Raw genomic sequence first — 13,959 nt, forward strand, 5'->3', positions numbered from 1 at the left:
TTTGTCTCCCCAGTGGTGTATATTTACACACACCACACTCGGTACTCATTTGAGGTTGAGTCGACCTAGGGGATTGGGGGGGGGGGGGGCAGCAGGACCGGTTCAGATAATTGTCACGTGTTGGCTGTGAGCAGGAATCGAACTTGGGCCGGCAGGTTCGTAGCGTAGCGAGCTCACCGCTGCACTCTCAACGTGTAACACGTGCACGCTCTACGTGTATTTATTTAGTATCTGAATGAGGATTAAACTGGGGAATGCAGGAAGATTATAGCGTGGTGGTGGGTCGCGAGAACTGGAGTTTGGGGGGGGGGGGGGAACTCTGCTCGCAGCTGCAAACAAACGCTGAATACAAATCTATGATTTAATTAAAGGCAAGTGATGGTGTGAACATAGCGCACTCGATTCGTCATTGCCGCAGTTGCAAGAGCTTGTTGTGTGTGACGAGAGCCCAAAGTCTGCCACTCGTGAATTACATGTTAACCCTGAGACTGAATGGGAACCCATCATCAGCCACAGGGAATAATCCCCCCACATATCATCTTCGATGTTGCGTGTGTTTGTGTGCACCGGTGTCTTAATTGTTTGTCGCAGTTTGCTCTTAGATGGCTTCTGTATCGCTGGGCATCAAAAAAATGTATAAACGCATGGCAGATCACACGTGTTGAGTTATTATTGATTATTTGTGCTTACAATTGCTGATAGTCACTTCCACTAGACGAGGTCATTGAGGCAAATAATGTCAATAAAACATGTATCTGTGCACTGATAGAACACCAAAAATGTACATATTCAATTGGAAATACATACAGATAACGTTACATAATATGCTCTTATACATAACATCCTGTTTTATGGATGCAATAATAAAATGAAAACGATTACCTTAACATCGCCGATTGCATTTAACAGCTGGGGCTATTGAGCGCGTTAAGGCCGACCTATCGCTCTCATTACCCAGCAAGCACACGGACGATGTAGGGTAATGAAGTGTGTCGAGAGGAATTAATATCTCGAGACAAGGGATAGAGGGGGTGTGTGTGCTTGAACTTCAATAAACGCCGGGATACGCGAGCGCAATTTTAGGGCAATTGTGTCACTGGCAATCAGAATCAGAATTTAGACTGCAGAAGGAATCCGATGAGCTATGAAGCTCTTCTTTTTTTTTCCAACAGATGTTCCAGTATGGGCGGGTCAGCAAGTTACAACAGCAAACAACACCGACAAAAAAACCCGATAGTAATGCGAAATAGAGAAAATGATAAGCAAGTCACTGAATGTAAATAATGCATTTCTTTTTTAAATACGTCTAACTTATGAAGCTTGGGCAAATCACGAAAGTGTGGTTATAAAGTGGCCAGCCGTGACAACTTGCTTGGCACAGCGACGGCAGAGAGAGAGAGAGAAAAGAAGCCCCGTCAGGCCGTTTGATGACCGCCGTGTTTGATGAACAATGATCGCTCTGGATGAGCGCACAACCTCGGGCGCTCATGTGACCGTTGTGTCACGGCTTGAGGTCCCCATCGTAGTTGCTTGCTTGAAGAAGACCGGATCAGATGTGTCCAAATTTGGTCAAAATATTTTTGCGATTTTTTTTAATGCACAACGACAAATGGCCAATTGGACACCGGCAATTATTGCGGGTGAAACAAGAGACGGGTATTGGGCGAGGTTTCTTTTTTGCATTTAGCATTTTGCAGGCGATGATTGCTGCTCAACAACTTGCCACCGAATAATCTTCAAGCGCATCGCGGCGTCGAGGGTGCAGGACGGCACAGTGCATTGCACCGTGGCTCGGTGCGGGCGCGAGCTCACCTTGCGCGGGTCTCGCTTGGCGATGTTTCTCAGGGCCATGATGGCCTCGGCCTGCACCCGAGTCGAGTACTCGTCCAGGGACTTGCCCTGCCCCGGCAGGAACCTCTGGATCTTCTTGAGGCTGCTGGGTTGCCCGGCGTTGCCCAATGCCTTGAGGGCCAGGACGATCTCCTCCTCGTCGGCTCTGTCTGATGACTGGCTCAGCAAGTCGTGGAGCGGCTGCACAAGCGGATGCGAGAGACCACAACGGCAAAATTATTTTGTAAGTCACCGAGGTCAAGGGCTGTGTGTGCGCAAAAGCGTCGACCGCGCACACAATCCCCGCGCCGTGGCGGTCGCGATGGAAGTGTGCAGAGCAGCACAAGCGCACACGGCCATGCGACTGAATAGCGAGCTGGTCAGACGATGTGTCTCCTTCTTATATCTGTCTCTCCACGTAAAATATAAAAGTATATCTTACGTAACCCACCAGGCCCCACTGCCATCTGGGAGTGCACCATTTCAGCAGCATCGATTCAGTAAAGGTAAACTCTCGAACGCTTTTGACTAACAGTGTCTCGCCAGCAGTCAGGCTTGCTTGAATCATTGCTGGTGAACGACCAGATGTTTTAGGCAAGGGACCTCACGTTAAAACAGGGTCCTGTTTCCACATGTACAAAAGGTAGTTGCACCAGCCCCACCCAGATCACATCCGACGTTTTCACACCTTGGCACTGCGGTACAACGTTGAGATGGCAACGAATGACAGGGAGGTGGTGAGCTATATTTATTGAGTGTGAACGGCTTTGAGTAGTTACACAAAACTAGATTGTTAACTGTATGAAGGACGCGTTTGTACTGTGGAGATAAGAATTGGAACATGTCTAATTATTCTGCTGATCCATAGCAGCTGTAACCTCGAGCCATAAGAACTGTATCTGTCCAATGATCTCAAGAAATACGATCAATTGTGTGCTGGGATTTTACATTCCTGCAGCCATCTGCTCATATCAGAGTGAAATTACCAAATCTCACTGTATGATGTAAAGCAAATGTTAATTTGCAGAAGCAAGCATGCATGTACCCGGGCTGTAGCCCAAAATAGCCAACCAATTTGAAAATCAGCAGCACCTATATTATTAAATCATATAACTACTCCTGCACAACTCTCGCTTTCAGCTCTCCGTTGCAAAAACATACTTTTAATTGGGCTCTCACCTGATTAAGTAAAGTGCTAAATATAATCCTGAGTCTATATTTGCTTTTAATTTCTCATACAATTCCCGGCCGTGGCTAACATGAGCGGCAAGTGATATCCGAACTCTTCCTGGGCCCTGTCTTCACCAATCCACACGCGCCAGCGTGGTGAAGTATGGTCAAACGATCCCCACGAAGGACACGACATAGGGAAGAGGCCTTAGGGCATTCACAAAAGGACTGTTAATGTTTTTTTTGTTTTCTCTTTTGTTTAATCCGATAAAGCGTCACCGAGTCACCGGGGCTCACGCTTTACTCTGAAATTCACCTGCAGTAACTCATCGGGGCAGGAGACGGTGTTGGCGCAGTAGCGGAAGACGAGAGAGCCATATCCCAGCACTGTGGTCTTGCGCAGCATGGGGCGGTTCCTGATGAAGCTGGCGTGGAGCAATTCCTGCACGGAGACACGGCCATTCGCACAGCGAGAGGGAAGGAGGGAGTGATTGAAAGCCATCCATTTAAAAATTAAAAATTGCCCACACTTTTCTCGTAGGACTAGATTGCGTTTCTCTAAATTCCGTTGCAAATTGTAATTCGCATCGAGAAGGCAGTTTGTTTGAAATGCCATTCGTCACAACGGTGGCACTAAACTAGTTTGACTAATGGGTGTGAATAATGATAATGATTTCTACTCGGCATTACATGTGTTTCCCAGCCTGTGGAGTATCTTTGAACTTGTTCGCACCGCACGTAGCCAACCGTGCTAATCTGAAGGTGCGGGGACAAGGATGACAAACTGAGCAGGAGACCACAGCCGGCTCTGTTACCCGTGCGTAGTTGAGCGATTCGCGAGTGGCTTGCTGATGGCTCAGGGTGCAGTAGACGATCTGCGTGGCCTCGGCCGAGGTCAGCTGCTCGCTGGCGAGCGTCCGCTTCAGGAAGATCAGTGCCTCGGACGTGGCCATGGCTGGGACAGCGTCCAAAATCCAGCGCCTGTCACGAACGCAGAACCACAACAGCGGCAACATGGCAGGGTCAGTTGATTTCCCCCAATGTGCGAGCACTTTACAACCTGCTCTTCATATGACAGCTATCTGCAATGCATGACAGTCAAAACCAATATTATATTGAAAGCAGCTCAAATGTTGTTCAATTAAGAGCATTTTTTTTTACGTTCATGGATTTTTTGGCAAGTGGTCATTCGCCAGCCAGCGGACACAATCAACTACCACCTCGTCAGCTATGCAATATTCGCCTAACTTGGCTCTCCAACACACCGGTAGTGCTGTACTGGCGACGAATTGGCACGTTCTGTTTACGTGACAAACCCTTACTGGTTGGCTGTGTCGGGTGGTGGCGGGATTAACGACACAGCATTTATACATTTACGCGATCTAACCCCGCCTCCCCCCCCCCCCCCCCAAATAAGCTCAAGAAGCCCTGCCGGGCAGCACGGGGCCCGCAGCACCTGTAGTCCTTCTGCTGGTGGAGCTTGTGCCAGATTGACTGGAGGACGTCCGCGTCCACGTTGCGAAGGAAGGCGGTGAGACGGAGGAACTTGGCGGGCGCGTCCTCGTGGACGGAGAGCTGGTTATTCTCCACCAGGTGCTTGAGTACGGTGTGGATCTGTGACCAGAGGGCACGCGCCACCTCCGGATTATTGGCCCGTTCGAGTAATGGGACTGGAGGCGCGCGGGCACACGAGGGCAGCGTTGCGGCAAGGCGTCATCGTCAGCGGACGGGGCATTTACTCTGAGCGGCCGCTGCAGCTTGGTATTGCCGTGGTGTAGAGCAGTGGTTCTTCAAATCTACTGGAGCCTTGCACCCCCTTTGGTTCTCAATCGTAAATAAATTGTATCATGTTTATAAATACATAGGTGTTTGATGAAACATAGTGGTTGTTCTTACTTGCCCGTGCTTAATTTGTTTTTCGATGATTTACCTTCTAAACAAATCTCGCACTACCCAGGAAGGACATCTCGCACCCTCAGGGGGTGAGTGCACCCCAGGTTAAGAATCACAGATAGGCAGTCAAATACGTAGTTTGTAGTTTGTCGGAAATTGTATTGGATGAGCAATGATTTGCCTCGATGACACAACATTTAGTGGTCATGTGACTTCTGTCTGTGACTTGATTGCCTTCCCAGTTTCCCACAAATCTGGGGCAATGTTCAAATTAATCGACACAGTATTTGGATATCAACATGTTTACAAGAGAAAATTGTGCGGCAGTTAATGCAAAAGACGATTGCTTGCCACAGTTGCCCTAAATTGCCCTTAGGTTATTGTGGCCTTTATGGCTAATATGGTCAAACAGATGCACACTTAAGAGATGCTGCTGCTACTTAGTGAAACATAATCTTCCGTACAAAAGATTTTCCATACAGAATACTCTAGTTTTCTCAGTTGGACCAAACTTGATTTCGTCGAGTTTAGATTGCTTTGAGAAATAGGCCCGATTTAAGCAGCAGTCCTATGGTTTTGAAAATTGCTTGCATGAATATGCAGATGCGAACAATAACTATATAGTGGGCCAAAATGTTACGTGCTTAATGGCATTCATTGCTGGATAATGTTTAAATATACTGATAATACAATCATATATGTATACCATATAATTGTTCCAATGAATGGATGCCCGAAAACAATTATTTCCATAAAAAATGTAAGTACACCGTTAACTTCCCTCCATTACTTTTATTGCAAATCGATTTCTGCTCTGCAATGTTTAAGGCTGCCGAACTAATATTCGGTATTAGTTTGGTAATTCATACACCGTGCCAACGATCCGCCTGATGCACGTATGAGCTGTGTCATTCACGGGTTGATGTGTAAATTCCGTAGGGCGCAACACTCTACCTCTGACTCGAGATTCTTTCCCTTGGTCACAAAGAGGGACGACGTCTTAGTGATGGCTGACGACGGGAATTTGTACATGAGTCCACCGCGGTTCTGCAAAGAAGCTGCCTGGCTGGCTACCCCGGCAGATTGGATTCCCTCCAGGATTAGCTTTTGCCTGCAAAACACACGTGGGTCACAGGGTCACGTGTTCAGTAGCATAGAATGCGACGGATGGGTTTCAGACATGAAGCATTTTGGATCTTTTCCAGATTGTTTTGCAAGAACAATTTTGGATAAAAAAAAAATTCAGATGTGTGTTTTCGTGCCAACAAGCGATTACGTCCATGGGATGTCACGCGATGCTACTGTTGGAAAATCAATGGAATTATGTAATATAAGTGATATGAATTCCTGTGATGAAAAAATCTCAATCCTCGGATATTTCTTATCTGTGCCTCATTTTTGGATTAAACTAAACTTATCGGGAACAAACTCCAAGTATATCATGTTCTTGTATATTATAAAAAAAAAGATTCCTTCCCAGTCAATCAGTTTTTAATGGAACATTTCCTTCATCAATTGGTCATTATCAAATGTTAATTATTTTGAACAATATTCTATTCCAAAGCTAAAATGAACCCGAATAGAAATTAAGTTACAAATCTGTTAAATTATCCACCATTAATTATTGTAATTTGCCTCTTGTTAAAATGTCAAAAAAGGTGGTGTAATTTTAATAGTTTATTTTAATTAATATCAGGTTTATAGTATGAGATGTTTCACTAGTTTGTTTACGTGTTTGACCCATTGCTTTGTGGTCTGGGTCACCCTGGAGAGAGAGACTTTGGTCTCAATGGGCTCTCATCTTCTTGGTTCTTTCGGTAAAGTCACGTAGAATGGAAATAAAATAATAAAAATAAAACATAATAAAATAAAATTCTCACGACGTTTCGGCCACAACACAAGTGGCCTTCTTCAGGTGAAGGAACATAACTGTCGGGACGACAGCACTTCAATGAGCGCTGCTAAGATGATTCGCAGCGTCTTTTAAGCTAGAGATCCATTCTACGTGGTGACTTTACCGAAAGAACCAAGAATATGAAGCCCTGCAGTCACGAAAGCTTTAAATCGGGCTCTCATCTGTTAAAAATAAGTTTTTTTTTTATTTACCAGGTAAGGCCCACTGAGCTATATAGCTCTTTTTCAGAAACGACCTGGCCATAAATGATAGTTCAACGAAGTGGCTTACCACGTGGAAATGTATAGCAGCCAAATACTCTAAACGTATGTTTCTAGATGTAGACGGAAAAAACACTGGAGGAACCAAAGAAAAATCCACGTGACCACAGGCAGAACATGCAAACTCCAAATAAGCAGGCGTCAGGGATCGAACCCACGATCTCCTGCATGCCAGGCGAAGGAGATAACACTTCCCCCTCACCTTGATTCAATGACCACGTTCCCTTCTTTGATGTCGAACACGCTCAGCTGCTGGATCTCTTCGGAGTGTGCGCTCTTGATGATGTAACCGGAGGGCTCGTCGAAGATGGCGTAGTTGTACACGGCAGTGCTGCGCAGGTTCTTGTTCATCTGCATTGCACAAACACGACCATCATCATCTGCTTCATCATCAGCATCATCATTACCTGCTCCATCATCATCTGCTTCATCATCAGCATCTGCTTCATCATTATGATCATCTGCTTCATCATCATCATCATCATCACCTGCTTCATCATCATCTGCTTCATCATCATCATCATCCACTACGTGGGGTCTTAAAACTCAGGCCTAGCTATTAATTTCCCATTGATCTTGAGAGAATTTAGTTTTCGAAATATTCTGAAAATAATCTCACGTCGCTACAGTGAATGAACGTGCGTGCTTTGCTTGCAACAATCGCTGTCACATGGTGTCGGATGACATCACTTTTGACAGCATAAAAACACGTAAAATGATTATTATTATCCTGGATAAATACTGAGCATTGTTATGAAATGTTTACATGTTTGTACAAGATGCAACCATTGGCAACCTACTAAAGGGCTGCTTTCATGTGGTACCACAGTACAGTAGAGAAGGTATCCTGTATTTTCATTGCCGTGGAATAATGTATATCGATTAAACGTATTGTAAGGCATAGCCTCAGCGATTACACACACGCTGCGGTGTGGTACACAGTTGAACGCTGCATAATTAATGTTTAAGTGCGATATGGTGATGTATAATGATTAATAGACTTAATGTAAGGCACCTTGGCGTGTTTCGCCAATGGAAGTGGCAATATAAATGTCATTATCCTAAGTTCCAGGAGCGACAACGTCAGTTCATGTGCCGGGGTGCTGGATGAATTGTTACGTCGCAGGATCCGGGGAAGTGGCAGCAGCTTGGACGAGGCTCTTCGTCCAGCAGCAGATTGATCATGGCTGTTACTGATGATGATTTTTTTTTATATGTTCATTTCGCTCCCCCCACGCCCGGGGCCTGCTCTGATGAGTCCGGTTTACATGATATCATCGATGTCCCTGGTGATGTAGAATCAGAATATATATATTTATACTGGAGGAATCCGATGAGCTATAAAGCTCTTCATCACAGATGTCCAGTGGTAAGAACGATATAACAACAAACAATACATAACACACGACAGGAGTGCAAAGTGCAAGAAAGGTAAACAATTCACTGGCCGCAAATGAAAGTTCAACAAAGTGGCTTATCATTTGGACATTTATAGTAGCAAAATAATTTAAATAGTCTAAAGGCATGTTTCTAAATGTGAAAGGAAAAACTGGAGGACCCGGAGAAATAAAATCCACGCGACCACGTGGAGAGAGAGAATTGCAAACTCCAAATATAGAGCAGGCGTCAGAGTCGGGATCGAACCCCCGTCCTCCTGCATAGCAGGCGAGGAAGATAACATCTTATTTAAATACAAAAAAAAACAAAGTTCAGAAGGCTCACCTTTTGGCAGGTCGGGCAGCGCTCAGCGTAGGCAACTCCCATCGTCTTGTAAACCTTGTGGTCGCAATTGTTCAGGTCCTTGGTCTTCACCACCGCCATCTCGTTGGTGCGGTAGCCCTCTTGGACGACGTAGGTCGTCTGGCAGACACCTTCCACGCCGGTCTGCGCGGCCACAGCGGAGCGCGATGGGACGAGAATGGGGAGGGTGAGAGTCAAGTTAGGCGAACGTCTTGTGAGCAATCCGCAGTTACACCGAGCACAAAAGACAACCCTGGCACTGGGTGCGGGCAGCTAAATTGATCGTGGTGACCATGTGACAGTCGGATACGCAGACGTTTGACCGCGCGAGGCATCATCATCCGCTGCCGTTACTTATTAAAGAGGCGCATGTGTCCTGCAGTGACGCGGCGCCGAGGCTCGTTTATTATAACCCCTGAACACGGGAGGAATAAAATCTGTGCATAGGGGCAACCGGATGTGAGTGCTGACAACGTGCTACTGCTGCTGCTGCTGCCATACCTCCTGGAGCTCGAAGGTCTGCTGGTTCTTCTTGAGGGACAGCTGGAAGAGGTTGAGGATTCCCCTGACAAGGTTCACCGCGGTGTCGGTGACCTGGGGCGGAGCGTAGATGTCTCCGATGCGGCCGGCACTGTAGTCGAACCTTATGGGCACCTCGAGCTGCTGGATCAGGTGGTCGTACCCGGCTGTCAACGGGTTGAACGAGTCGGAAGGCCACGGTCCTAAGAAATACTTGAGGTTCACCTGCGTAATCTGCACGGGGTCATGGCCAAGAGAGACGGACACGGGGAGGGGGGGGGGTTGAAAATGCATTTCTTTAGAAGTGGCTTTGTGTGTGCGTCCTTCCCGATGCGCGGTTGGCTACGTACGGCGCGAAAGAAGTTCAGCAGTCAGTACACACATGCATTGTCGCAGGCGGTCGTATTTGTGCGCACACGTTGTTATTAGAGGCGGATCTAGAAACTTCACAAGGCGGGCGAGGGGGGGCAGGGGTGGATGGTAGGGTCCTACACATTAAAAAAAAAACTAAGATATTTTTTTGGGTGCTAAATATTGATAAAATACAAATATTCGGGGTCTCAAAGGGGGGGGGGGGGCAATGGACCCACCACTTTTCTGCATTGGCAGTGGAGCACAAATGCAAATGAAGTCCAAGACACATGTATCAAGAACACAGAGGAAGAAGTCCTAAAACACAAAACCACACACCTCTGTGTACTCTGTGTGTGTGCACGTGTCTGAATGCATGTACATGTGTATAGTCGGTGTGTTTCGGCCAATCATCTCATCGGCTAGTCATCTCAGTCAGTCATCTCATCGGCCAGTCATCTCAGTCATCTCATCGGCCAGTCATCTCAGTCAGTCATCTCAGTCAATCAACCCATGGCACCACCTGGGTCGGTCCCGTGACCTACTGCCAGCGGGCGTTGGACAATTCGCTCGCGTGGCCTCAAAGTGCACTTAGCCTGGCACAAGCGCCGTGGTAACGTCGCCGCCACTATTGTTGTTGTTTGTGTTTACTTGTTGTTATACTAACAGACATTTAACGTTGGGGGGCGGCGGCGGTGGCGGGTGGGGGGGGTTATCAGCCCCCTCGAACCCATCCATGAGGTGATGCGTCTGCTACTCATCTCGATCCGTCAAACTATAAACAGCCAGGGGTCATATTCTTTGGGTCTTTCGGTAAAGTCACGCGAACCTTTCGATTTAAAGCTTTCGTGACTGCAGGGATTCAACTTCTTGGTTCTTTCGGTAAAGTCACGTAGAATGGAGAATTTGATTTTATTATGTTTTATTTGTATTATTTTATTTCCCTTCTACGTGACTTTACCGAAAGAACCAAGACGATTACGTGAACCTATCTACGTGACGAAGAATATTAATTCCTGCAATCACGAAAGCTTTAAGTCAAGATTTAGCCGGGGGTCAGTCCCGTGACCTCCTACCAGTGAGCCGCGCCTCCGACGTCGCATTTGTTGTATTTAACGCGATCGCCTCAAAAGCGCACCTAGCCTGGCACAAGAAAAGAGCGGTGTGGGCACGTCGCCGCTACTTTCGCAGCGAGTGATGTTTTGCCGTCGCTGGCGATGTTTGTTTGTTTGATTGTTGTTGCTGTGGACAACCACGCGCACCTTCAGAGTGGCCTGATTGTGCGTGTGCCCGTGGATCTCGATCTTCATGTCGCCACTGAGTCCCGCGCGGTTCACGCCAGGTTCGGGCAGCCCAGAGATGGAGAAGGCGTCGTAGGAGTAGCGGTAAACCTTCCCCGGCTGGAACTGCGCATCTGCAACCCACAGAGAGGACAGGGGGGTGACGAGGGTGAGAGCGCGAAGACTTTATGCTGCGTCTTCTTCTTCTTCTTCGTCATCATCACCCGAGCGGTTAATGCTGTGTGGGTTTGCGCCTCCAACACACCGGTGTGCTGGAGGAGTAACGGATTAGCACGTTTTGTTTACGTGACAACCCTTACTGATCGGCCGTGTCGGGTGGTGGCGGGTTTAACGACACATTTATCTAACCCAAAATATAGCGCTATTATGAACAGCTTAAAGAGTTACTGTTCGGCCGCAGCAACGTAACAATGCTTTAGTACCTGCTGATGAGACCCAGAAGGTCAAAACCGGTTCCGAGTTTACTCGCTTAAACAAATGCTGCCTGCTAAAATTAATCTGGAAAGTCAAATAGGCTAAAGCAATACGTGTGTCTGCGGACACATTGAATGCAACGTTGTTGCTGATGAGACCCAGAGAGTAGAAACAGGGTCGCAGTTTACGTGCTGCAGCAAACGATGCTTGATGATATTGGTTTAGAAAACTGATAGGCTGGTGGACTTAAGAAATCTTTTAATCTAGATTTGAAGATGGTTTTAGTTGAGGACTTAATGGAGTTTTGCTGATATTTGCTTTACAATATCGAATTTTCAGTTGCTCACCAAAAGTTATAAATGCCCTGGTAGTGGCATTGTCTTTGTGCTGTTCGCCTTTTGGCGTCCTCTGGTCTAACACTGTTTGAGGTTAGGCTCTAACGAAAGCTGTCTCTGGTGTGGACCAATCAGTTTCGAAGACAATGCATCATATACTATCAGAGTTTGTGTTGTTTGCATGTTCACCACAAGTAGGTGTGATTAATGCAGGCATGATTCCTTGCAAAAGGTTATTGTTTGGTGTTTTAACATCTTAACACAACTGTTTTATTGCCAGAAAGGGTAAAACCAATTCTTATAGATTGAGGTATGTTGCTTAGGGTACGCTTTATATTTAAAATTCATCAATGCAGAATCTTTTACTATTAAGCTCCATTGCCCACGATAAAAAAATGTTAAGAATGAAGTTGAGTATTTGTTTTAGAATGTACGTTACACTCTGTGTTATGAACCCGTGCGAATCGAGTTTGCATCCCAATCTACGGCTCACATCAGTGGCGAGTGATATCCGATCTGACCCTGCCCTCTGCCACCTTCACAATCCGCACTGGCTAACCAGCGTGGTGAAGTATGGTCAAACAACCCCCAGGAAGCACATGGTTGCTTTTTGATGAGACAAATGACAAAGGGCTGTAAGTTACTTTTTATTATGATAATAATATCCCTACTTTACAGCTATCATTGGACCGTGTTTTACACATTTTATTTTTGTTCAGATTATTTTTGCCATTTTCACCAAGGTGACAAGTTCGTGCGGCGAATGACTGCGTCACCGCTCCCCCTATCATCCCAAGACGATGACGTTCATGGATGACCTTCCGCTATAGTAGACATCATCACATTAAGGCACAGCATGAAACCCGAGCAATATTTGACTACTGAAATAAGACTTGGGCCACTCCGGTTTTCTGAAGTAATCGACCAAAATATCCCAACGCAGGACATCCGCAGAAAATAACGTTTAATCATAGACTCTGTGAGTATATCCTGAAAAAAATGCCATTATTAACACTGTATAGCCGCTAGACTGAGCCACAACACAAAGATTGAGATCCCCTGCGTAGCCTATGTAGGCTGTTGGGGCAAGTGCCATCGGTTATTACACAATGCACGAGGTGTGCCCCTACTGTGGCGAGCACTGCGCCCAGCCGCCTTTATCTCCGTGAATGCCGATATATGCATTTAAATCGGGTACTCACTTAAGGCTGAGTCTACCTGAGGGAGGCCCAACGCCGGTTCAGATGGCATTAGCCGGGGATGGGAATTGAACTGAGGTGGTCGGGCTCACAACGCGGTACATTAACCACTCTGCCGCCGCTCCCCGTAAGCTCCAATACTGCACACAGAGAAATAATAATTTCAGACGCTGCGTAGATTTTTTTTTTGCAGTTGTGCTGTACGGCTCCCGATATACAGTTTTCTGTTTGTAGGCTCGTGTAGTCCGGCATGGTGCCCGACGTTTCGTTGCACATGCTAAACAAGCACGTGAAGTGAAACGTCGGACATCGCAACTCTACTCTGTATAAATAACTCCAAATGTGTGTAGAGCAGTGAGTGGGACTTACCTGCTAGGGCAAACGCCAAAGCCACCAGGAGTAGCTTCCACATGTTTGCGGTGTTTGTTGAGCGGTGGCGGTTCAGTAGTAGGCGAGAGGAGTCCTGGAAGAGTCCGAAGAGAGGAGAGAGCTGGGCTGTTATTCCCAGAACTCTGCTCGCTGCTGGACTGCCTTTACAACAGCGGAGGGTTCCCCTTTTATACGGATCGGAGCCGTCTCCTTATCAGCACCGGCACGACGTGCCAGGTGACACTAACCTCGGTTTTTGCGTGCGCGCCCAGTTTCTGCAGCCAATGTCACTCGTGGCGAAGAAGCAGCAGCAGCAGCAGCAGGGAGTTGGGGACAAGCCCTGACATGGGTCCGAAAAACAACGAACGTCCCTTCCTGTTTGTCAGCGGTTTTCGTGTCAAGAGGACCTCGCCACGGCACGCGGGACACGTGGCCCCACTGCTGATGAGATGTTGACGAGACGAAGAAAACGACACGGGGCAGTGAGTGTGCAATGCATGCCTGTTGCTGGCTGCCTGTGCACGCCTGTAATCCAGCACCGTGCAGGCAGTGAGGGTTGATGGATCGCACAAATGTTGGAAGACTCCCTTCACGTGGCTCACCAGGAGAAGGCAGTACAGCAAAGATGCGCACTCCACCTGTTCCACCTGTATGGGACAGAGC

At 47.0% G+C, this 13,959-nt stretch overlaps 1 protein-coding gene across 1 annotated transcript in view; it reads right to left on the reverse strand.

Annotated features, from left to right (window-relative positions):
* Positions 1–13,452, reverse strand: part of LOC103091737 (vitellogenin) — a 34,206-nt gene extending 20,754 nt beyond the window's left edge. The window contains exons 1-10 of the mRNA XM_032964880.2: positions 13,297–13,452; positions 10,941–11,092; positions 9,310–9,561; positions 8,791–8,952; positions 7,271–7,419; positions 5,848–6,004; positions 4,457–4,614; positions 3,816–3,981; positions 3,317–3,442; positions 1,813–2,031 (exon numbers count right to left, since the gene is read on the reverse strand). Of these exons, the coding sequence (XP_032820771.2) occupies positions 1,813–2,031; positions 3,317–3,442; positions 3,816–3,981; positions 4,457–4,614; positions 5,848–6,004; positions 7,271–7,419; positions 8,791–8,952; positions 9,310–9,561; positions 10,941–11,092; positions 13,297–13,339 (1,584 nt within the window). The 5' untranslated portion in view covers positions 13,340–13,452. The remainder of the gene's footprint in view (positions 1–1,812; positions 2,032–3,316; positions 3,443–3,815; positions 3,982–4,456; positions 4,615–5,847; positions 6,005–7,270; positions 7,420–8,790; positions 8,953–9,309; positions 9,562–10,940; positions 11,093–13,296) is intronic.
* Between the last annotated feature and the right edge of the window lie 507 nt (positions 13,453–13,959).

The sequence above is a fragment of the Petromyzon marinus genome, chromosome 33 (assembly GCF_048934315.1).
Source record: "Petromyzon marinus isolate PM22_M1 ecotype Great Lakes invasive population chromosome 33, UKy_Petmar_22M1.pri1.0, whole genome shotgun sequence".
Lineage (NCBI taxonomy): Eukaryota > Metazoa > Chordata > Hyperoartia > Petromyzontiformes > Petromyzontidae > Petromyzon > Petromyzon marinus.